We start from the raw sequence: 23,590 nt of genomic DNA, 5'->3' as shown, positions 1-23,590 counted from the left end.
CCGGGGACGCCTGGAGGTGGGTGCCCGGCGCATCCCGGCCAGCGCCCTAGGTCGCGCCCGTGGCTGGACGTGGTGACAGGGTACGGTCCCCGTGTCTGCCTGCCGGTGGCCCCGGTGCCCGGGCGGGGAGAACCAGGACCCCGGGCGGCCTCCGGCTTGGTCTCTGGACACAGGAGAGTGTACACTCGGGTCCCCGAGGACCAGTCCTTTATCAAGTCACACGGCTCTCCAAAACCTTAGGCCCAGAGCTCACCCTGAAGATTTCTGCTTCGGGGGACCTCAGGATGGAGCCTTTCAAAATTGTGGGGCAGGGCTTTGCACACAGTGAGCAGCGTGTGCTTGGACATTCACGGGGAAGGGAGCTGTCTGCAGTCGCCGTGTGTAAGCGTGTTTGTTTTCATGATACCGCGTCATTTCAGGGACTCTGCCCACAGCCAGCGGCTTCATGGGCGAAATCCCAAGACTTGGTGGCTGCTCGTGTCCCCTGCCCTGGGCTAGTCTGAAACTTGTGCTCAGTAGCTGGCTTTATGTTTTTCTGGCAGCTGCTGAGGGAGCTGGGGGCAGGCGGGCGGCTGTCTGGGGGCCGCCGCCTGCTGGAGCCGGGCAGCCGGCTGCCCCTCGCGAGGTCAGGCCGGTCTGCGCGCCTGCGCACGCACGTTCGGGCTGCGAGGCTGCTGTCTTGGGAGAAGAGGGTCGGCCCCAGGACCCCGCGCCTTCTGAAGGCGCCCTCCCCCCTCAGCGAGGGGAGAGGGAGGGTTCCTGTCACTGGTCCTCTGTCGCTGGTCCTCGGCGTCTCTGGCCGGACATCAGGGGTCAGCATGTTGGCTCAGGCCTGTCTCGGGATTCTTCGTGCCTGAGTTCTTGTTCTCATTCAGTTTTGTTTTTATCATTTGAACTTCAGGTTTATTGAAGTTTTATCATGTCAAATGTTCTCCTGTAACTGAATACATTCTTCATATATATGTGGAAGTCAGAGCTTAAACCACCAAAAATTTCCCCAAATACGTGAGACCTGATGCTTTGGCCACAAAACTGAGGTGGGAGCCACAGGCTCTTCTAGAGAAAGCAAGTGGGTTTTGTGCCTTTTTTTTTTTTTTTTTAATTCCTTTCCAATGGAAAGGAGGAGGGTGTTCGGTGCCCGCTGGCCCCGTCCCGGTGACATGGACGGGGAGGGACCGCCGCTCCCTGGGCGCCAGCTTTGCTCGCTGGCGCTGGGCGTCGAGGAAGATGATGCTGCCGAGCAGTGCGGTCATTTCCGAGGAAGCGGGTCTGGCGTAGGCTTCCCCAGGTGCAGGTGGAACAGGAATGAGATGGCAGCGGACGGGCCGTTGTTGGGTTTTCCTTTCTCCCCCCGATTTTCGTTAATTGCGGTAATTTCTGTAACAGTAAATAACAGTGTCCCGGCAGGGCACTGTTAGAGCCCATCGGCAGCGGGTCTCACACATGCCACCTCGGGCGGAGGAGCAGGTCCCAGGGTGGGGGCGTTGGTTTCTGAGGAGCCTGTGGGGTCCCGGGGAGGACCCCTCATCTCAGAGCCCCTGGGGGGCTCGGAGGGGAGTTTAGTGTGAAACCGAAAGCACGTCCCCAGTGACTCGGGTGCCTCCGTCTGCAGGACTGCAGTCGGGACACAGGGCTGAGGTCCCCACGAGTAAGAACGTGTCCTTGGGGTTCTCTGGAGGCAGGAGTCCTGGGTGCGAAGGGAACGAGGGTCCCAGTCCAGGCACGTGGTGCTCAGGATGAGAGGGTGCTGGCAAAGCCGCGGCACCGGCTACAGCCAAGCCCAGCATTGGACTTGGCCCGAGGGGCGGGGCGCAGCAGGGGAAGGGGGGGGTCTGTCGACCGTGTATGTGTGTGCTCCCGAAGGTGATGTGAGGCTCCTCTCTTGATTCCTGAGCTCCCTGCCCTGCTTCTCTCCTAGTTTGCCATGTGGGTGGATGCTGTGATATTCGTCTTCAGCTTGGAGGATGAGATCAGTTTCCAGACTGTGTACCACTACTACAGCCGGATGGCCAACTACCGGAACACGGGCGACATCCCGCTGGTCCTCGTGGGCACCCAGGGTGAGTGGCGTCCACGGGCGGCTGCGCCGGTGCTGGCGGGGTCCTGGCGGGGTCCTGGCGGGGTCCTGGTGGTGGCGCCTGCCTGCACAGGCGTGTGGTCCCTGTCGTTGGTGCGGGGGAATTGGACAGCGGTTTAAGAAGAAATAAGTTCCCACCGGAGGTTCCCTTGTTACACAAACGTGAAATTGTCCCATTTCCCGAGTTGACACTGTGGAGAAATCACTTAGCTGCCTCAATACAACATACACAGCCCCCCGAAGTGCTTAAGAAAAAATAAAACCTGCGCCCTGTTCTTTTTTATGTTGGGTTGCCTTCATTCCCCCTGTTATGGAAAAATGCATACGCAGCCTAAAAGGCTGTGTACCTGGGTGCCCCTTTAAAGCTGTGCTGACTTCTGCCGGACGGCATGCTTTGTTTTGCCCGTTTGTTAGTGCCTCAGAGTCTGTTTCACTTTTGATCCACAAGGCCCCGCAGAGAGCGGGGAAGTGTTGTACGAGCCTGTTCATCCTTTACTTCCCAGTCACTTAAAACTTCTTAAGCGACATCAGGCAGAGGGCTCCGTTCTCAGTCACAGGCTTGCCGACGCGCTGGTGCCCGCCCGGCAGCGCCCTGTCAAAAAGCAGAGGACGGTTACTTTTCAAACGGCATTGTGAGAAATACGGGCGACTTGAAAAACAGTCATGTCAAGGGAAATTGGATTATTTTCTCATTTAGGGGGGGTCATAGCCTGTTTTCATTCATTCCTTTAGAATTAGCACGTGGGGGAAAAAAAGAAAACAAAACAAAAAAGAAAAAAACAACAAAAAAATAAAATAGAACCAGCACACGGATGCCCTTCCACACCCTGATGAAGGCTTCCCTGATGAGCGCCTGGCTGGGCGGCCCGCCGCTGCGCGGAGCCGGGCCTGAGGCGGCAGGGGACCCTCTGGGGGGGCCGGCCCTGGGGCAGGAGCCCTGCGCAAAGAGCCGGGCAGGCGGGCATGTTGGAAGTGCAGCGCTGTGCGATGAACGGAAAGCTTGTCCCCAGTGCGCTGGATGTGAAGGGTTAGAGTTGGGTTGTCAAGAGAGTAACCCGCCCACCGCAGGGTTCTGTTTTGTTTTGTTCTGTTTTGTTTTGTTAGCACATTTTTAAATGGCCAGTAGTCCAATAAGTACCAGGAGGAGATGTAACCTAAAACCAAATGGAAGGTTTTTTTATGTCTGGAACGCCCTCTACTGGTCAAGAGGAAATAGGACGCTGCCGTAAGAGGTCCTTGTTCTGATGCACAGAGTTGGCGCGTCTGAGTTGGTGACTTGGAAATTCTTAATACTGTTTCAGAGTGGGCAGCCCATGCACAGCAGATCCTGCTCCAAGCTTCCAAAAGGCGAAGCGATGCCCTCCCAGCCAGCGTCCCCTTCTGCAGGCCTGCTCGGGGCGCTTCTGAGCGAGGCCAGGCAGTGGGTGGGTGTCCCCCGGCCGGCTGCCCCTGAGTCCGCGGCGGGGGTCGTGTGGAGGACTCGTGGTGCCTTTTGCTGTGGACTCTCGGGGACAAAGAGTGGGCGAGTTTTCGGCGAGGGCACTCGAGTTGAGTGATACGTTGTCCGACACGTCTGTGTCGGGGGTCAGGAGTGGAGGGGAGGTCAGAGGCCCTGGCAGGGGTCACACAGAGGAATCTGCCTGAGGCTCTCCCTGCGCACTCAGGTGTCAGCAACACGGTTGCTCTTGTCCTTTCATTTCACCAGCGGGCAGTTCCGCTGAAGTCCTGCGGGGGTGCAGAGCACCTGGCTCTCCACTGCGTCCCCCCGGCCTTCTGTGTTCCCGCCTCAGCCATGCCCCCCGCCCGGTGGCCCGTGTGTCTGCACACAGGCCCCAGACGGCTCCACAGCGGCCCTGGGGACGTCCTGTGGTGGGCGCTGAGTGGGACAGCTGACCCCTCAGCCCTCTCATTTGACCATGGCCGCTGGGGCGCATATGGAGGAGACCCTTTGGCTGTCTCCCCACATGCCTGAGACTTGGTCCACACACCTCCCGCGCAGGGAGATGCCAATGTGGGGCGCTGCCATTGGGGGACCCTCCGTCCCTCACCAGAGCCCTGTTCCCGGAGCGCCCAGCAGCCCTGACCGACGAAGGTGGACTGAGTGTGGGCTTCCGGAGGTTCCCCCCGTAGCGACCACTTCCCGCAAAGCCTGCGTGTCTGTCACGCTTCTGCCCCCGGGCGTGGTGGGACGCCAGGACGGTGGCTGTCACCTCCCCTCCTGCAGGCGGGGCTCCCTGACCTCACCCCGCCTCACCCCGCCCGCCCGCCCCCGCCATCCCGCGCCTCGGCTCCCGGCAGCGCCCTGCCCTTGTCCCCGTTCCGCACCTCTGTTATTTTCTACCTCCCTCCCCATGTGACTCGGATCACTGGCCACCAAGCAAGAGCGCAGGGCTTTGCCTGCTCTGTCCACGGAGGTGTCTGTGCCTGGAGCCAGACAGACCCCTGTGGGGGCTCTGAGCCGGTGCCGAGGGGGCATGGCCACGCCCCAAGGGGTCAGGCCGACGTGCGGTGCACACTCAGCGGGGTGCCCTGTGCATCGAAGGTCAGCTGCAGACGGTGGCCCTGGGGTCCTTCCCTTTTAAAGTCTTTTCCTGTGAGGCCCCATTGCCCTCCTGCTCCTTCCTTCTGGTGTTCTGGGCAGTCTTTTTTGTCCATTCAGAAGCAGGGTCCTCTGACACAGGTTTCTGCTAATGACGCCTGTCCTCGTGTCTGAGGGGTTATTTCATGGGTAGTCCGTGTTTTAAAACTCTGGGTTCGTGAAAGGATCGTGTCAGTGCAGGTAAGGTGCAGGCGTCAAGCTACTCAGTGATCTGCTGTCGCAGGGAGGCATCGGAGCTGCCTGTGGTCACCGAGGTGTCTCTCTGCGCTTCTCTGTTCCAGACGCCATCAGCTCCACCAACCCGCGGGTCATCGACGACGCCCGGGCGCGGAAGCTCTCCAGCGACCTCAAGCGTTGCACCTACTATGAGACCTGCGCCACGTACGGCCTGAACGTGGAGCGGGTCTTCCAGGACGGTAAATGCTCCGCTGTGAACGCAGCGCCACCTTCCGTCCAGCAGGTCCCTCACCCACGTGGGTACCAGAGTCGCCCTCTGACGTGGGGCTGTTGGTGTCAGATCTGAACACAGCATCCGGGGGTGTCCTCAGTTCCGAGCCACCTAAAATGGCACGTCCAGGAGATGTGGCCAGATCCCTGCTCTAGACACTCTTGCCGCAAATCCTCTGTGTCACGCCGTGTGACCATTTGGTGTACGTTTCTCAGTTACTTAGGCGCATGTCGGTCGCACTTACCCGTGGCGCCGTTTCTTCTGCGCAGCCGATCTTCATTCCTAATTCAAGCCCATCTCTAAAAAGGGTTAGATATTTCACGTTAGCTTTGAGGACAATGAGCTGAAAGAAGGAAAGAGTCAAGTTGGGGCAAAAAAAAAATATCACACCCTCGGGGGACTGTCGCCCTGGGACCTCGTCCCAGCCTCCAGGCCCAGCCCTCCACCAGACGGGACGCTCTCCGGGCGAGCGGGAGGCTCCTGCGCGGGGCGACCCCTCTCGCAGGTCACCCCTGAGCCAGATGTCAGGTCAGAGGATGGGAGTGAGAGACGGCGGGACAGAAGGCGGTCTCAACCCTGGGGGGATCCGGAAGGCCTGGGGTAAAGTGACCCTTCTGTGGTTGAAGGCCTGGGAGGAATGTCTCCAGCATCAGGCCGTTTCTCATGGGGTTCCTGGGCAGTAACCCCTTGGTGGCCTCCCCTTCCTGTTCAGACCCTCGGTGGCAGTCCCCCTCCCTGCCCCCCACCTCCGGGCTCTGGTGCCAGGGGCGTTGGGCGCAGAACAGGCAGCCAGCACGAGGGGGCATGGACTCCGTGCCACGCGCCGGCCAGGGCGGACAGTTGCCGATGTGGGTAAAAGCGACGATGCCCCTGCACAGCGGCACGTGCATGCGTTTCTTTCCTCTGCCCAGACTGGTTTTCAGATGGCACTGCAGGGACACTGTAGTGGACGCAGCCTTTTGTTCAACTTCAGAGACTGTGCCCCTCACAGTGGCGGGGCCTCCGTGGGCCATGCCCAGGGGCCGCCAGGTGAAAACCTGGGAATCCTGTGGCCTCGCCTGCAGAACCGGTGCTGGTGGCTCCGTGAATGTCAGTGAGACTGCAGAGCATGGAACACGGAGGCACGCGGGCTCCTCCAGGGTCCAGATAGGTCACTGGTTGCCGTCCAAGAGCCCGGCCCCCCAGGCCAGCCCAGTGAACTGGCTCCAGACCCGAGGCCCGCAGGCCACCCTCGGGCCTCTACAGAAAGCCCGCCCGGCCCCAGCGAAGGTGGGGGCCGGAGTTTAGCTGCAGGATGAGGTTGCGCCCCACAGAGATTGCTTTGCTTGCACATTTATTTCACGCATGTGGCTCCCATGAATGCGTGGATTGACCTAGGAGTGACCTGGTCCCGGGGATGTGAGATCGGGGGGCGCCTGTGCCCGGCGCCCGGGCAGAGCTGGCGACGCAGTGGGCGGGCCATGGCCTGGGTGCCGAGTCCTCACCGCCACCAGTGGGATGGAGCCCCCTGGGGGCAGGGCGGGGGGTGGTCTCCGGGTGCCACTGTTTAAAATACAAGTGTCCCTGTCACCGTGGTGCCCCCTCAGACAGCCGCCGGGCTGGTGCAGCTCATCCTGCTCTCGGTGTGGTTCTCGCAGGCTTCGCAGGGCTACACGTTTTACCTCGGGTTTTAGAAAGCCCCCATTCCTGTGAAGTATTTCAATTGTATGGAGTCTGCAAAGGAAATAACACCCGTTCTACTGCGGCGTCTGTGACCGTGGTGCTTTCATGCTTAAAATACAGTCACGAAGATAAGTTTTTAAAATAAAACGGAGGTTCCTTTGCATATATTTTTGTTAAATCATACACTTTTTAGGTGTCCGTGGTCAGAGGAGTTGCTAACATAGGGGGACTGACTCGGGACTTGGAGTTGTGAACAGGAAGGGGGGCCCGTTTCTGTCCTCAAGAGAAAAACCACTCCTACGTTTAGAGTCCAACACTGAGGCTCACGAAAGCCACGCCGCTGGACCAGAGGCGCTCCGCCTGGCTTGGGCCCCGGGCTTGGGGCCGGGAGCCCAGGCCCGGAGCCGCGCACTCCTGAGCGGACGCCGCCAGGGTCCTGCCCGCGCCTGGGGCAGGCCGGCTCCCTGCCGCTCGCGGGCGCCGTGCGGGAGGGGCTTTCTGGCTTCTGTTCGGCCCAGCGCGTACTTTCATGGATTCACTTGTTATGGCTTTGCCTTGCAAAAGAGAACAGGAAGGAAAAGGGACATTCAGCTGATTGGTAAGGGAGGCAGGCAGGCCTGGGGGCTTCACATCGATCCCAGCCGCCCCCAGGATGGGCCCACTCCGCTGGCCACCCGGGCTAATGTCTTATAGAGACCAGGGATGGAGTCGTTGCTTCTTTAACTTTTGGCTCTGTCGTGACCTGAAACAGAAAGAAAGTCGTGCAATTAATAGGAACACAGGACCTCTGTTTCCTTTGTCTCGTTTGTGTAGTTGTCGAATGGCTGTTGGAGGTGGCTCCGGAGGGAGGGCCTTTGTCAGCGGTGGCGGGAGGCGGGAGGCGGGAGGCGGGCTCCTTCGTTCCCTCCCAGTTGGAGCGCCAGCCGCAGCCCCTCTGGTCAGGGGAGGGGATACAGTGGGCGGTACGGTGCGGGGCCCTGACTGGTGACGTGAAGGCCCCGTAGGGAGACAAACGTGGGGCCATCACTCAGAATAGCAGGCGGCGTCCTGTCCGGGGTGTGGGTCGTGCAGAGGCCCTCGGAGCGGAGCATCACGGGGCGCTGGGAGGGAGACGGGGCGTGGCCCCCCGTCCGCGGCGGAGCGTTCGCCGGAGCGTCCGGGGTCTAAGTTCCCTGCGGTTGGGCTGTGGCCATTTAAGTGCGTTTAAGTCCCTCTTCAAGTCCTTTCCCGTCACTCGCCTTCCAGGGCCCGTGCCTGTAGCCCGTTTTGCTGTGAGTGACGGGCGCCCGGTGGACGTGTGTGCGCACTGACTTGTGGGGCGGGGGGTCTTGTCCGCCCTAAGGGTGCGGGCGAGTCAGCTTCCTGTTTCGACATTTTCTTGGATCGACCCAGTGGACCCCCTGTGTTTTGAGGGGGGGTGTTTTATAATTGTTTAACTCTGGTACCCGACTTCTATGTAGCAGTTTAAAGGTCCTGGATGAGGAAGTGTTCCTTCTATGCAGAATGAGTACAACCAGGGGGTGTTACAGTCAAGCGCTTTAAGTTTCCTGATCAATGACACTTCGTGCTCCCCCCTCCCCCGCTCCCTCCTGAGCTGGTGCGGGTTTATCGGACTTGCACACAGTTTCACTGCACACATGGGCTGGGCTGTTGTGCATCCCAATGTGAGTTGTTTTGCATGCAGGACATAACACTCCTGTGCGTGTGTTCTAAAACTGTAGTCACTCGTTAGATCCCAGGTCAGAGCCCCCGGATGCATAGATTTAAGGCAAACGCCCCGCCCAGAAGCCCCAGCCCCTCACGCTCCTAAGCCGGTGTGCGCAGGACAGTAGGAGAGCCTACACGCAAAGCTCTGCTCTGACGATGTGGTGAGACCCGGGCAGGGTCTGTGTGAGCCATGATCTAAATAAACTGCAAATTCCTGCCTCCCCCCCGCCGCCCCCCTGAGACCGCTGGCTTTTGTCCCATGTTCGTCACAGATGACTGAACAGCTTCGTGGTCTCCCGTGGAGGCCTGTCCGTTTCAGGGACACCGGGGCGGGGAGCTGGGCGGCCACGCCCGGAGGGCCCACCCGTCACCAGGGCCACGCGTGTTGTCCTGCTGGGCGGCGCCTCTCAGACGGCGCCCTCTCCGCTCTGGGCCACCCGTGTCGGCCTTTCAGCACCTGCCCCGGCCCTGTGCACCGTGGGGCCGCGCGCGTCCTGGAGAGCTCTGTGGAGGCCGTCCACCCCCGCCAGGGGGCGGCTCACCCGGGCGCGCACGGCCCGCGCCAGGGGCTGAGCCAGGCAAGGGCACACGGCCTGACCGAGGCGCACGGTCGGTCGGGAGCCTCGGTTCGCGTTCCCTCCTTTGCCTCCGCAGACTGACATCCTGACGCACAAGGAGGCCCACAAAGCACTGGCGGCTCTGGGTCCTAATCGCGGGGCTGCCCGGGACGAGGGTGGCCGTGCGGATGAGCCGTCTGTGCGGGCCGGTTTGTGAGTGAGCGCGTCATTAAGTGGAAGCGGCAGCCTCCTGGGGGCCCCCCCGCCGGCCCAGCGCTGTGCCCTTCGTTTGCTGACACCCTGCCTTTTGTCTGTGCCGGTCGGGCCCCTGTCAGGCAGGCCCAGGCTGTTCTCTCCTGGAACCGGCCTGATTTCCGTGGTCCGGGAGGCCTGTTTATTTATTTGCTTTTGTTGGTCTTGGGATTTTTTTTTTTTTCTTTACTATGTTAGAGGCTAGATGAGAACCAGTGTGTTTCTTATATTTTATATGTACGTATTTTTTCCCCCAAGAGTGGCTTCCAAAAGCGAACCATATACATGGGCACATTCAGCATTTACTGTGTGTCAAAAAAGTGAACCACAGAGTCCGGTGTAGTAGTGACCAACATTCACCTCGCAGCCTGAGGGTGCAGGACGGGAGAGGGGACGTCCCCCGTAGATGTCCTAGTGGAGCCGCCCCACAGCCGGGAGCCGCCGCCCCCGAGGCACAGTGTCCTGAAGCCGCATCGCGCCGCGGTGTCCCACCAGCACGTCCTTCTCCGCCCGCGGTGTTCGCTGTACATCTGTGCCCGTCGCTGTCCCCACGCCTGCCACCTCTGTCCTCTCTGCACCGGAAGTCGAACACGCAAGTCTTCTGGGCAGTGATGGGTCAGCTGCTTAAATGCCACTTCCTGAAGGGGCTCTGCTAATTCGACAGTTTCCTAGAACGATACCCACACAGACTCGGGTGGCGCCAACGTGGAGCTCTCGGGTGGGGTGGAGGGGGAAACACCGTCGGCTTCCTCTGTGGTTCACGGGGGGCGTCTGGGTCCTGCCTGGCAGCCACTCCGCCCTCAGCATGAACCACAGTGTCTCTGGTGTCATCGTCTGTGGCTTCTCACACGGTCCGATCCCACTGGAGGCAGAATCTGCACGTCGCTTCCCGAGAGCCCCCTCTGGCCCACAGTCACGACGTCTCTCCGTTGGAAAGAGGCCCATCTGGTGCGCGGTGGGTGGATGCTGGCGCCGCGGCTGGAGGGTGTGTTTGGTGAGGGGGGGGTGCGGGTGCAGCCCTGGTTTGCGTCTGGGTGGGAACGAGCGTCACTGACCTCTAGCGTGTAGTTTTTTAAAATGTGTTGTTGTCGTGACTCGTGTTAATATGCTGGCAAGTTCACTTTATTCCTTCCGCAGAGGGGCCTCACCTGGAACAGGGTCAAGCAACTGACTGCAGCCCTCAGGTAACGCCAGACCTGGAACATACGGTGTTCTGCCGGGCACAGTGTGCTCCCGTGTGCCATGCGCACCCGCGTTTCTGTGTGCAGGATACACGGGATTTTCATACCCATGGATATAACGTGCATCTTTATTTTTCCCTCAAAAATTTGGGCAAAAAGTGCGCATTACACATGGCAAAATATAGGTGAACTTTTTGGTGTAGTAAGCCCTATTTTCAGAGGTTAAAAGAAAAAGGAAAGAAAAACTGTTGAGTTAATGATTTTAGAAAATAAAATTAGTTTGAGTCCAAGAATTCGTACCATTGGGAGGCTGCAAACACGCGTGGTACAGACGTGCCCAACTCCCGGCACATCTGTGCGCACCTAGACTTCTCACACCCCTCGGCGCGTCGGGAACGCGGCCGGCGACAACGCAGAACCGGGGACGGCTGCCGCGGATGTTTCCGGAACTAGTTTCAGAATTTGGTTGTGGTGATGATGGTCCTTGTATTATCCAAGTGGTTTTCAGTGTCATTGATTTATCACAAGTAAGAAATCAGCTTGTTTCTTCTTTGGAAGCCTTTATCTGGAAGTTGCCCCTTCAAGAGTTTATTTCTTGGCTTTTGAATTGTTCAGTGGACCCAAGGGCTAGACTTTTAACGAGGCATGTTCTGAGAACATCAGTTGATTTGCTTCAAATTACCTATCGGAAATGAACATTTTTCGGTAGAGGGAGTATCTAAATTATCTGTGTGGCCCATATTCCACGGCCGGCAGCTGCTGGCCTTAACGGCGTGGACTCACGTGAAAGCCGGTCATTCTTAACTAGTTTATGATCCCGGTAGAAGGAGCCATTTCAAGGAAAGGCCTTTTGATTCTTTCAAGAATAAAATAGGAAGACGTCATCATAACATCTTGATAAAGATTGACGTTATTGCAAACAATGAGCAACAATAAATAACCTTTTATTGCCAGTGCTGTGGAATGTCATGCCGCTAGAGGCTTTGATCTTCTCGGGCAGCTTCTGACCCCCCGTCGGGGACCTGGACGCTGCGAATCTCGCTGCTCGCAGACATGCAGGGGACGCCCGAGTCGCCTTGCGCGCTGCCTCGGCGAGACCGTCGGGCACACGCCCAGTGACAGCGTCTGTTTTGATTTTCACGTCGGGACGCCTGGCTTTTGCCCAGAAGTGATTTCATCGATGACATAGAAAATGGTGGTTTTAATGCTTTTCTGCACGGCGGCACCGCGGCTGCGTGCGCCCCAGGACTCCGCGTAATGCCTTTGGCCAGCTTGAATTAGCTTCCTGTGTCATTAATGCATACAAATGGCCTTTCTTTTCCTTCATAATCTGTTCATAATGCCACGGCCTTCTGCTCTTGCTAATGTTTTTAAAATGATTGAACGACCATGCACTTTCTGACCTATGCAGCCCTTCCTGGAGTGTTTGGTCAGAACAAGATAAAAGCAGGGCCTCACTGGGACAGTGAGAAGGTGTTCCGCTCTCCCACTGATGTTCTGCAGTTATTTTGAAGACTTTACAGCTTTGTCCCCAATAGAATGGGGACATAGTCCAGTGTCAGCTTCACTCGTTGAGTATTTCCTGGCCATGAGCTTAGCCCCAGAATCTTCCGTCCAGGGAAGATGAGGGGAGCAGTCCCCGAGGAGGATGGCTTTTTAGCTGAGAAATGCTTTGCCACAAGAAGGCAGCGTGACCGCGTGGACTCGGACATTTCTGCTGCGCGTGGCTGATGGGTGAGCCTGGAGCGCGTGGCAGGGGATGGGGGGTGCAGTCAGGTGGCGGGCGTCCCCGAAGGCCGGGCTCTAGATTTGGGGGTTAGTTTGTGTACTTAGCACAGGGCCATTGGAAATTTTGTAAAGAACGTGACGCCCTAACAACCTTATCCCTCAGCTTTGATTTTGGGAAAAGTAAACGGGGAAGAGTGGTTTGCAGACTTGGTTGTCTGAAAGAAAAATAGACTGTGAAAACTCAGATGAGTAAGTCAAATCTTGTGAGTCTGCCAAAGAAAAGAGAGAGAGGATTTTTAAAGGGTGTGAAATGTGGAAATAACCGCTCCCCCGCCCCAGCCCCATAACACCCGCTCCCGGTGACTGTTACCGTTAAGGCCAGGCCTGCCTGTGTGCACGTGCACCTGTGTCTTTGAAAAAACAGACTGTTGGGCCCTGTAATGTCTTACGTCCTTCTTCTCAGGTACTTGTTCTACAGCATAATTGCTAAGTTCCGCATTGCATTCTGTTGAGGGAATGTAACAGCTTTTGGCCCAGTCTGCTAGTAGACGTCTAAGTCAGCGTTCTTCCCTGTTTATTCACTTGTTTGAGGACGCGCGCCTCAGCAGGTGGCCCTGTACCTCAGGCCGGTCGCACCCTCCGCCGTCTCTGGAGGGCGCACCTCCGGGACGCGGCTGCCGGGCCGGTGACGGGCACAGCCTTCGGCCCTTGGTCCTTGTCCAGGGGGTCGGTTTCCTCCACGGGTGTCCCTTTCGACACCCTGGCCACCCTGGATATTTTCATTTTAAAAATCCTTTAATTTATTGACAGAAAATAATATTTTCAGTGGGCCTGCCCCTTACCATGAAAATAAGCCCACTTCCCAAAACAGCTGTTTTGTTAAGAAATGGCAGGCAGTCTCCCGGGCGGGAACAGGCTGGCATAAGGGGTGACGGGGGGCAGGTCGGTGGTCCCGGCCGTGCCCTCCGGTGTATCAGGCGGGTCCTCCGAGGCTGGAGAACGTAGTGCCCCAGAGAGCAGACGACCAGCACCGTGTGTAGCCATGACCTGTGGCCGTGAGCGGGGGGCCCAGGCGGCATGTTCCTCCAGCCTCCTCAGGCCTTTCTGATCAGCGGTGTTACAAGCACCGTCCCTGGTGTCCCCCTGGGAACCAGCGCCTGGAGCAGTGGGATCCCTTCTGAGGGGAGCACAGAGAAAGCCCCGCCCCCAGTCCCTCCGGTTTGGCCCTCCCCAGGTCCGTGTCTGGCAGCGCTCGGAGGGGCCAGGGGAGCCCGCCTGCCCGCCTTTCCACACACACAGGTGGAGTCCCAGAGACGCTGCACTGCCCTCGTCATGGGCAGCCTGCAGCGGCCCCAGTTCACATGCAGCCTTTCTCTGCCCGTGTTGTCTTCCAGAGCGGGGTCCTGGGTCGGCATCAGGACCAGTGTGCTCAAAGCGCGCCCCCCTCCCCCCACCAAAGGGACGTAGGAATCTTGTTCAGTGTTTGAAATGTCAGAATGTGGGAAGCCCACACAAGCCACCACTGCGAAAACTGAAGAGTGGGCATGAAAGCATTCATGCTCTTCCTGGCATGCGCTGAGTTTGCCACAGGCGGTGTCTCACCCAGGTGCCGCCCGCGTTCCATCGTGCACTGTGCCCGGGGAGCAGGCCCCTCCACTGGGCGCGTGGGGTGCGGGCCTGCAGGCTTGTTCTTAAACACGCCCACATGCAGTTCCTAAACAGCAGAGAACGTGAAACCTGTTCGTGTGGGGTAGCCTGGGTCATCAAGGCCTCTGGTGGCCAGCGCCGTGAGCAAAGCCAGGGGCGGGGCCTCAGCCGCCTCCCCCTCCTGGTGGGTGGGCTCTCTCACTTCTCTGCCTGGGCCTGCAGGGGGCGCTGTGATCCCGCTCCCCGCCCCCTAGACTCCAAGGGCAGCCGTAGGTCAAGGGGAATTTTGGGGGGGAAACTTTTGGCACTTCAGAAAGCTCCTTCCCATTGAACTTTGTTGTAAACTCCAGGAAAATAAAAAATCCTGTCCACCAGTGCAGTCCTCCGGGTGCTGGGAATGCTCCCATCTCTGCACCAAGATTTCGTGGTTACAGGAAGTACCGAGCTGTGTTCTGTATTTAAGTTCATTTCTTGCCCGACACATGGAGGACAAGGGTTTCAGGTCTGGGAGGACCAGCTCCGCCCTGCGCTTTCCAGCGAGCAGTCAGGGCCCGCCAGGCCTGGCCCAGGGGAGCACGCTCAGTAGCAAACGGGCAGCTAGGAGTTAGGTCCATATGGCCCGGTGGCTCGGGTTTACCTTTGTTCTGTGTCAGAGCCACTGATTGTGTTTTAAAACCTGGTTGTGAACGAAAGTGCTCCTTTAAGTGATAATTCCTTTACTTAAGGTTTTGGGGCAAAATGCCATCCCATCATCAACACAGATTTTTTCCCAAAAAGCTGTTGGATAAGAACTCATTTCCCAGGCGGCAAGGGTCTGTGGTGGGGCGACTGAGACCCTGCGTTCTCTCGCCAAGCTCTCAACGCTGTCATTTAGCCAGCTGCCACGAGGGGGCGCTGGAAGCGCGCGGAAGGATTGTTCCTATTGGCGTAGCTCCTCCCTTTGCAGGCACTGCGGAGAGTGCAGACATAATAAAACTCATTGGTTTAAGAGATCGTTTAGGCCCATAATACGACGCACCCCATAAAGCGTGCGAAGCTCCTGGATCAGCAGCGCACGGATACAGAAGTAAAAGAGTCCCGTTCATTGAAGTGGGGAGGATAGAATTACAAGGGTGAAATGATATATTCTCTTTAACTACCAACCCCTCCCTCTTTTTTGCTTTGCATGTAACTTCAGAGAAGAGCCACAGAAAACTTGGCAAAAGATGGGCTTTTAAAAAATGGGATGGCATGATCAGGTTTATGATGGAAGCCCATCCTTCTTAAATGAACCCACCCAGAGCCCTGCTGGGGTCTGCGCCCTTGCTCCCATCGCAGGTGGGGCGCACCTGGGCGGCGTGGGGCTGGGTGCAGCAGCGTCCCCTCCCGTGGGGAGCCGCTGGGCTCTTGTGTGTGCCGCCTGGGAGTTAGAGCCAGGAGATCAGGCTGATGTCTGGGCAGCGGGGAGGGAACTGTCGCTGTTTGGAAAGTAGACATCCCATCCGCAGAGGGCGCTGGTGGTCTGCAATCACCAGGAGGCGCCCAGGACCCTCTGGACGTTGCACAGTTGTCTTCTCTGTGAGCTCAGGGCGGGCAGGGGCACGGTGCCTGGAGGAGCCTGTCGCATACATTGCTGGGTGCGCTGTCCTGGTTTCAAGGGGGAGGAGGGGGTGGTGATTTCCTCCTTTTTTTTTAGCATTGATTTTTCATTCCGTTTATTTATGCATCCATTCGTTGATTCTTGCATGTGTCCTAGCCAGGCATCAAACCCGCAACCTGGGCCCACTGGGATGATGCTCCGACCCCCCTGAGCTGCTCCTGCAAGGCGGTTTTCCTTCTCTTGTTAGCTCTTTGCACCCTCAGGCCGAGGGCTTCTCCAGGCTGCTGTTCAGTTACTTATTTCTTGCTTTTACCCTTTACTTTCTGCCACTATCTCATTTCCATTAGAAATTGTAGCTCTCAGATCAGAAAGATTCCAATTTATTTAGAAAAGGGGACTAATGACGCGTTTGTACCTCAAAGGAGAAACATGAAGTCACTGGCCAGTCTATACAAATTAAGTTTCTTTTATCAGGTTGCTTACAAATTGAGTGCTTCGGATTCATACGGGAGCAGGTACAACTTGGAGAGCGGAGTAGCCCTCAGGGCTCAGGAGAGCGGAAATGTGGCAGAATCTTGGGAGCAAGGAGGCGTCAGGCAGAGGCGGGGCAGTCTCATCTGGGGGGGGGGGTCCCCAGCCGCGTGTGAGGGCGGCTGCCGCAGGCTGGTCTTGGGTGCCGGCGAGGAGGTGGCCCAGCCCCGGAGAACAAGGACTGCCACGGAGGGGAGCAGCGGCCCAGGCTCCAGGGGTGTCCCCCGAGTCCAGTCAGCGCTTCCCTGAGTGAAGCCACTTGCTGGCTCCGAGGCGGGTCCCCGGCGCCCGCAAGGAGTGGGCTCCCGTCAGAGCGAGGCTGGGGACCACGGCTGGGGGGATCCTTATTTATCCGAGTTTCCCAGTGAATTTCTTACGGAAGAACAGCAGCCGGCTGCTGAAATACAGTTTGGAAAACGTTGGTCGCGTACATAGGACCCCCGATTACAGACCTCGGCGAATAGCCTAATGAATCGAGTAATTTAGGATACATGGCCGCGAAAACTCCCAGCAGTTCCGATGAGGGGCTGTAACGTTGGACCTTCTCCTGGATATTTGGACCTTCTCCTGGATATTCGGCTCTCCTGGGTAGGTCGGGCCCAGGGCGCTACGCACGCATGTCTCGGGGTTTCCCCCGAGCGGTAGGGCGAGCGAGGGTGGCTGCGGGGAGGCCGCCCCGCCTTTGCCTTCCGCCCTTTCCCCTTGGCAGGCCCTGTCCCCGTGCGGTCATTAACGAAATGCAGTTAGTTGTCCCAGCTGAGGCTGCTGTGTAATATGAGAACAATTAGGAAGCTCTCGAAGACATGCTATGTAAAACTCTTTCCACGTAATATGTCATTAATGCCATTGCTGTGCAGCGGTGGCTAAAGTACAGGGGCTGAGCCGGAGGAAGCCGGAGAAGCGGCTGAGGCGCAGCCCCGGTGCACCTCGCACCTGCTCAGGTGGGCGCGGGGCGCACGCCGCCGTTCGGTGCCGGCGCTTTTTGTCTGGGGCTGTGATAGCGGCCAGGGTGGACGGCGTAGCGGCCACAACCTCGTCCCGGAGCAGGTCCTGCCTGGGGAGCTGAGGGGCTGCCGCCCTTGGCGACTAAAATGTGGCCACGTCCTTCCCACGCAGCTTTGCTTTCCACAGTTGTGGTTCACCTCCATTTCTGTTAAAATATACGTTTATATGTATTTCATATATTCTCTATGTACATACTGAAACATTTTTTCCTGATTAACGCCCATTTGTAAAAATCCAGAGAACACTAGCAAAGCCCATTAAAATCACCCGTTTCCACCTTCTGGTGGTAAACGTTATTTTATGCCCATCTTGTCAATTTTCAGTACTTTTAAAGCGACTCTGGGACTTTATTCTATGTCATTTTTAATTACCCTCTTTTCAAAGACCCGAGAAGAGGGACTATTATTTAATTTCCTCTAAAGCTGTGCTGTTCTGAGTCTCCTTTGCCGGCATCTGCCAGCGTGGGCCCGCCGACCCCAGGGACGGAGGCTGGCCGCGAGACTCGCTCACCTGCGCTCCATTTGTCTTGTGAACATGCCCTGCGTGCCAGTGGGGGAGGAGGAGGTATCGCGGCACCTCCTGATCACGTCTCGACCGGGCAGGGTCGGCCTCCTCTGTGCCGCCTGGGGGAGGGGGCAGCCCGCGATGAGCTCCGGGGCGGGGTGGCTGCGTGTCCCGCGGCGTGTGCCGGGGACAGCGCCTGCCAGGCCGCCCTTCCCCCCATCCCTCCCATCCCTGGTCACGGGTGAACTGCGCCCATAGTTGGCATCCAGTAGGCTTTCCCACAGGAAGGGAGGGGCCTTGCCAGGATGGAGACTGTCCCTGGTGCATAGGCCTCTCACGGGAAACGAGGGAGCGGGCGTCGTTAACCGCACACATTCAGCGACGACAGGGGAATCTTGGCTCTCAAACTTAATTCCTCCCAGAAAACTGCCCAAGAAGTGATTTGTTCGGAAACCAGATCTCCTCTGTCTCCTCAGAGACGCGCAGCTTGATAAACGGGCACCGGCACCAAAGGGTTGATGGGTAGAGAACCAAACCCCAAGTTGGGCCCTGGTGGGCTGTTGCGGCAGCTTGGCCCCGCCTCTGACGTGCACGTCTCGAGCGGTCGGGGGCTCCCGAATTCCTGCTTCCGTGCACTTCCTACTCTGTCTTTCGCCGGCCTGGCCGAGGGTCTTGCCTGGATTCTCCGGCCATGTTTAGCCCTCACCTTCTGACCTGGACGGGGGCTCTTTCGGGAAGTTCTGAAACACCTGCCCAGCTCCTCCCAGCACCCTGCCCCGCCCCCCCACTCCCCCCCCACCCCGGCCTTCTGATGGTGCAGGTACCGAGAGCTGGTGGCCTCCACGTGAACAGAGTCCAGGCCCATGGTACGGACGCCATGTACACGCTTCACGCTCAGGACACGGCGTTAGCGGCTACGCCATGAGCAGCGGTGAGACACGGGCTCAGGCCGACTCTCCACTGCGGCCCATGGTGACGTCCCTAGAAAGCACTTACTGAGCCCCACGTGCGTGTCTGCCTGTTTGCTCTTGTGCCCTGGGTCCCTGTCCACGGCCCGGGGGTGCCGATCACCGTGTTCGCTCTCAGGGCACGTGGACCGTCCAGCTGCAGTGGGCACCGGCCTTTCTCCGCACGCTCAGCCTCGCAGCCGGCCTCTGCCCCGCCGGACTTCTCAGAACAGGAGGAAAACACATGCTTCAGATAGCGCAGCTGATTGGGGAAAGTTTGTAGACGGTTAGAAAAATATTTGCACTGGACCTGGAGCCAGAACATTTTCTCACTTTAGCTCTGTTGTGTTTTGTGCTTCATTGTTCAGCCTTTCCACCTGTTCAGAAAAAAGTGCAATGGAAATGAAAGCAGGTTCGCCCAAACTTTCCAGAACAAACCACCAAACTCGGGGGCGGGGGCTGCTTCATGGTTCCATTTAGAAGGTGGTTGGAGTGCATGGAAGCCCCAAAGCCCAGATGTTTCCTGGGTTCGCTCATGACAAGGCAGGCCAAGCCGTGGCGGATGACCCACTGAGAATACGCCATGTGTTCTGCAGAGACAGCTGCTATTGAATGGCTGCGCGCCCCTAGGCATGGGGGCCGACAGATTGGCCGCCGGGGGTGCTGCCGAGATAATTACCAAGGCGCTTGGCTCCTGGGTGGCTGCTGGGTGACACGGGGCCGGACGCGGAGCTCCGGGTCCTCCCAGCTCCCTGCGCCGGATCAGAATCACACTTCCTCAGTGCGTCCAGCTGCGGAATGGGCGCCTTGCTATGACCGCCGCCGTCTCGGGGTGCCCGGGGTAACTGGGGTGTCTGTGCGTTGCTGGAAAGGCTTTGCGGGAGAACCACCACCTGTTATAAAAAGAACGGAAAATCCTAGGAGGCACTGGCACCCAGCCAGGAGCACAGTGTCCCCGCGGGGAGCCACCTGCGCACACGGACGGGGGAGACACGCGGAACAGGCGGGTGGGGCCGCCCTCAGGCCGCTGGCCTCCCTGAGCTGCCGGGGGTCCCCCTCGGCCCAGGGGTGGGGGTGTGGAGGGGGGCTCACTGCCCTGCTGGCCTCGCCGGTGCAGTGAGGGGGTTGCAATGGCTCTGTCCTGCCTGGGTCCGTTGGGGTGTGGGACACACAGCACCAAGCCTTTTCCCTCCGTGTTCTGAAAGCAGCTGAACTCACTCTAAATTCTGATTCTTTTCAGTAGTAACACCAGCTCATTAAAAACGGCGCCCGAGGCCCCAGCGGGCGCAGCGTGGGCTCGGCTCGGCCTCCGCCGGGGGGGCCGGGGGGGCCGCTTCGCGTGGTTTGTTAGCTGACTGACGCGCGCCCCTCGTTGCCTTTCTCGTCCTCGCACCCGGGGAAGTATTAAGCACTTCTTTAAAGTATTACCAAAATTCACTGAAGGGTTTTTCTTTTTCCTGTGTGAAGACGAATCTGTCTCACCTGCTGGTCAATTCGGTCTTTTTTTCCTAGGCTTCTTAGCAAAAACAGCGTCAGTAGGCAGTAGTTGCTAGAGACTCGGAACGAAATCTAAGCGCCTTGTCTCGTCCCTGTCGACCCCCTGTCCTGCTGCGGAACAGCCAGGCTCAGGAGCCGCTTTGTGGGAAGCCTTGAAAAGAAACTTCAGCTCACGGGCTCCTTCCCTCCGGATGGGCCTTCTTCCCTCACAGTGCGGCGCACGTCTAATTAGGACCCCACCTCTGGAAAGTCTGTAGCCCCGAAGTGGCGGCTGCCGCGTCCTCCGCAGCCAGGGCCAGCGTCTGCCGCGTCCTCTCCGGTCACGGGGAGGAGCGGTGTCCGCGGGGACAGGAGGCCACCGTAGCGGTGTGAACCTGACACGCAGGTATGAGCTGCTCGCTCCCTCCCTTCCGGGTTCTAGGAGGGACGGCGTCTGCAGGACCCGCCGCTGCCCCCTAGTCCCTCTGGCCCCGCTCCCTGAGTCGCCAGGGGTTGTGGCAAGAGGAGGCTAAGGGGAGCACAGGGCTCTGATCGCGACCTCCCAGGAGACGGCCTAAAGCAGCTGCTAGTGGAGCGACGAGTGAGGGTGGGAGCCGCAGCGTTTGAGGTGGAAACGCCGCCGGCGGCGCGCCGAAGGGGAGCCCGCCCTCCGGCAGCCCCCGGCCCCCTCGCTGTGGCAGGCGCGCGCGCGCCCTCCCGGAGGCACCGCGGCACCCCGCGCCGCTTCCCGATGAACCGCCTGTGGTGTCTTTAGCGAAGGTCTCAGAGTCCCGAACAGACGCGGTTCTAAAGTCACTGGCCGTCTTCTGCGCTGTGAGGTAATCAAGGTGAGAGGTGCCTGTGCCCTGGGGGGGCTCCCTGGGACGGGTTGGGGGGTCGGCCGTGGGCTGTGGGCGGCGGCCGCACGGGCCTCCCCGGCCAGGCGCCGGGCGCAGTTTACGCGGACCAGGGTCGGTCTGGGAAAAGGCGGTCCTTCCGAGAGTCAAATTTGCTTTCTCATGGGAAGGATTCGCTTTCTGCTGTAAATTCTGGAATGACTGTGAGGACGCTCACGGGGCTGGGAGGAGATACGGTGGCAGCCCGGGCTGGGCTGCTCGGTCGGTCGGTCGGTCGGTCGGAGCGTCAGCCTGGCACGCCCGGGGTGCGGGCTCGCTGTCGGGTCCGAGCACGCCCAGGAAGCAGCCGTGAGACGCAGATGAGTGGGTCGGCAAATTGGCGCTTCTCTCCCTCCCTCCCTCCCTCCCTCTCTAAAATCAACACATTAAAAACCACAGCACAGCCAGGGAGACTGCCATCGTTGGGGGTGGGGATTGGCGCTCTGGTCCGCCAGCAGCCTCGTGGTGCAAACGAGGGAGGTCCGGTGGGGCGTGGGAGCCCCCAAGTCCCACCTCGGCAGGTGCCCAGGCTCGGCCCGTGGTGGACGGTCGCCCTGTGTGGGCACCAGCCGCGGGGTGCAGGGGGCAACCGCTGCCTGAGGTGCGGCACTGCATGCCCCTGCGCCCTGAGGCTGACGTGTCTGCTGAGGGTATCACTGCTCACGCTCAGGCTTCAGCCTGGCTCACCTGTTCAAAAAGGTGCATTTTTATGTGTTCGTTGATTTGTTACGTTTTTCTGTACGCTTGAAAATTCATAATAAAGTGGTTTGGTGGGGGGGGTCTTTCCCTGACCCCTCCCGGCTCCGCCTGGGCCAGCTCCTGTCCCCTCTGCCCTGGGCCGTGTCCCCCGCAGGGTCGGCGCAGGCGTGGGTTCCACCAGTGGGGAGCTTTTCTCTGACCTCGACGACTCGGCAGCCTCTCCCTGGCAGTCCCCTTGGCTGTCTCAGACGCACCGCGAGCCCCGCACTGTCCCCTTGCATCCCAGGGCGGGTGTGTCTGCCCGTTACTGGGTGAGACAGCTGAGCACGTGCTGAGCTCCCTGCTCCCTCTTGAGTCTACTGGTCACCCACCAGGTTCTGTTGGTTCACGTGACCACCCAGCCCCCACAACCAGGGTTCCTTTGAGCAGTTCCTCCCATCCCTCCCGGTAAGGCCAGAGGGACTTTGTAAATTCAAGCCTTATCAGGTAGCGCCTCCTAGTGTCCTGGGGCTGCGTCTGGGCTTGGTACGCGCCCCCCCCCAACCTCTCCTGTTCTTGGCTGTCCCTCCAGCTCTGCACCCCCCGCTTGGTCCCCAGACCTCTTACTCCCTTTTATCCCTGAGGTCCTGCTCCCGTGGCCCCATCTCAGGAGAGCACCGCTTCCGTCCTCTCCTCCCAAGTTCCGTTCTTAGGTGGGGACCCTTGGGTCACCCAGCTGCCCTGCCAGCCACGCTGCTGCCCCACAGCCTGGGTGAGGTGCCAGCCTCTGCTGGTGAGCGGGTGACACAGAGGCCTGCTGTGAACCGGTCACGGCGCAGTGCGCAGAGCAGGTCCTGGCAGAGCAGGGCTCGCCCGCTTGGCCGTGGTGACCCGTCGGAAGACCCCACCTGGCACCGAGGCTGGAAACCACACGGGAGCAGGGACCGAGTCCAGGCTCAAACCAGGGGCCCCGGCGCCAGGGGCCCCTCTGAGTGCTTCCTGTTGATCTGACGACAGACGGGCAGACCTCGCTTTATTGCACTTCACAGATGTTGTGTTTTTCACAAATTGAAGGCAAAACCCTCCCCCAGTAAAAGGACGACAGCTCACTGCATCGCGGTGGCCTGGGCGCAAACGCGCCGCATCTCCGAGGTCGGTCTGCGTCGCTCGCAGCCCGCTCCCCATCCCCCCCCAACATGCCCCCATGAGGCCGATGCAGATAAGAAAACCGAGGCACAGATCAGCCAGGCACTTGCCTGCCTCCTGCAGGTCACGAGGGGCAGACCTGAGATGGCAGCCCCGGCCCTGGGGCCCCAGCGCCCCCGCTGCCCCTGCTGTGCTTGGTTGGTTACAGGGCGGCCAGCGAGTATTGCCCGGGGTTCCCCGTGGCGTGGCCAGCAGAAATCCTCAGGAACCCGCGATGCTAGTGCCAGGGGACTTGGAAAAGGAGACCCTTGCAGGAACCCTGGTGGGCTGCGTTGTTTATTTTTCTGTGGAAGCCTTACGGGCGACAGTTCACATACCGTCAGAGCTACCCGTTGGTTTTGGTTTTGCTGGTGGTGTTGGTGTGGCTTTTGCCTTAACTCTTGGGGTGTTTGTAATCTGAAAACAATTTGTGGTTCATATTGTCTTCTTTTCATACCGTAGGAAGTAAACAGTTCCCATCATAGCATGTTCCTCTGAAACCCTCTGAAGAGCGTATTTGGCTGCCCTAAAACGTGTCAAATTCCAGCCAGCAGCTCTGAAATATTTTCAGGCCGGAGCCCAGGCTGCCCAGAAAGCCCAGGCAGATCACAGCACGGCCACTAGGTGGCAGTGTGGTCACGGCCGGAGATGCCCTGCCTGTGAAAATGTAAGACCCTGTGCTACATCCATTTTAATTTGAAAGCCACAATTAATTAAATTAGGCGTAGCGTGGCTGTGGTAGGAAACTGGAAGCCTGTGGTGGAAGCATGGTCAGCTGTGGAAACAGCACAGCCCAAAGTTCTGATCCCTTGAGCTGCTCTCTAAGTTTGTACCTTAGGAAAAAAAAAATACTTCAATAAAGGTATTTCCTTAAAGGCTTGGTTGACACTGTGCCATCAGAGGAAACGTGGTAAAGCTGTTCACGTGAGGC

The 23,590-nt window shown here is 58.8% G+C and overlaps 1 protein-coding gene across 4 annotated transcripts in view; it reads left to right on the top strand.

The window, feature by feature from the left end:
* The window catches only part of AGAP1 (ArfGAP with GTPase domain, ankyrin repeat and PH domain 1), a 415,191-nt gene that overhangs the window by 154,778 nt on the left and 236,823 nt on the right, over nt 1–23,590 (top strand). For all 4 annotated transcript variants that reach the window (XM_054571257.1, XM_054571253.1, XM_054571255.1 and 1 more), the window contains 2 exons: nt 1,919–2,060; nt 4,958–5,092. In XM_054571257.1, the coding sequence (XP_054427232.1) occupies nt 1,919–2,060; nt 4,958–5,092 (277 nt within the window). The remainder of the gene's footprint in view (nt 1–1,918; nt 2,061–4,957; nt 5,093–23,590) is intronic.

Source organism: Pteronotus mesoamericanus, unplaced genomic scaffold (assembly GCF_021234165.1).
Source record: "Pteronotus mesoamericanus isolate MK-2021 breed Mesoamerican mustached bat unplaced genomic scaffold, CSHL_Meso_final contig_1018, whole genome shotgun sequence".
Classification (NCBI taxonomy): Eukaryota; Metazoa; Chordata; class Mammalia; order Chiroptera; family Mormoopidae; genus Pteronotus; species Pteronotus mesoamericanus.
This window is presented reverse-complemented; position numbering and strand designations above follow the sequence as displayed.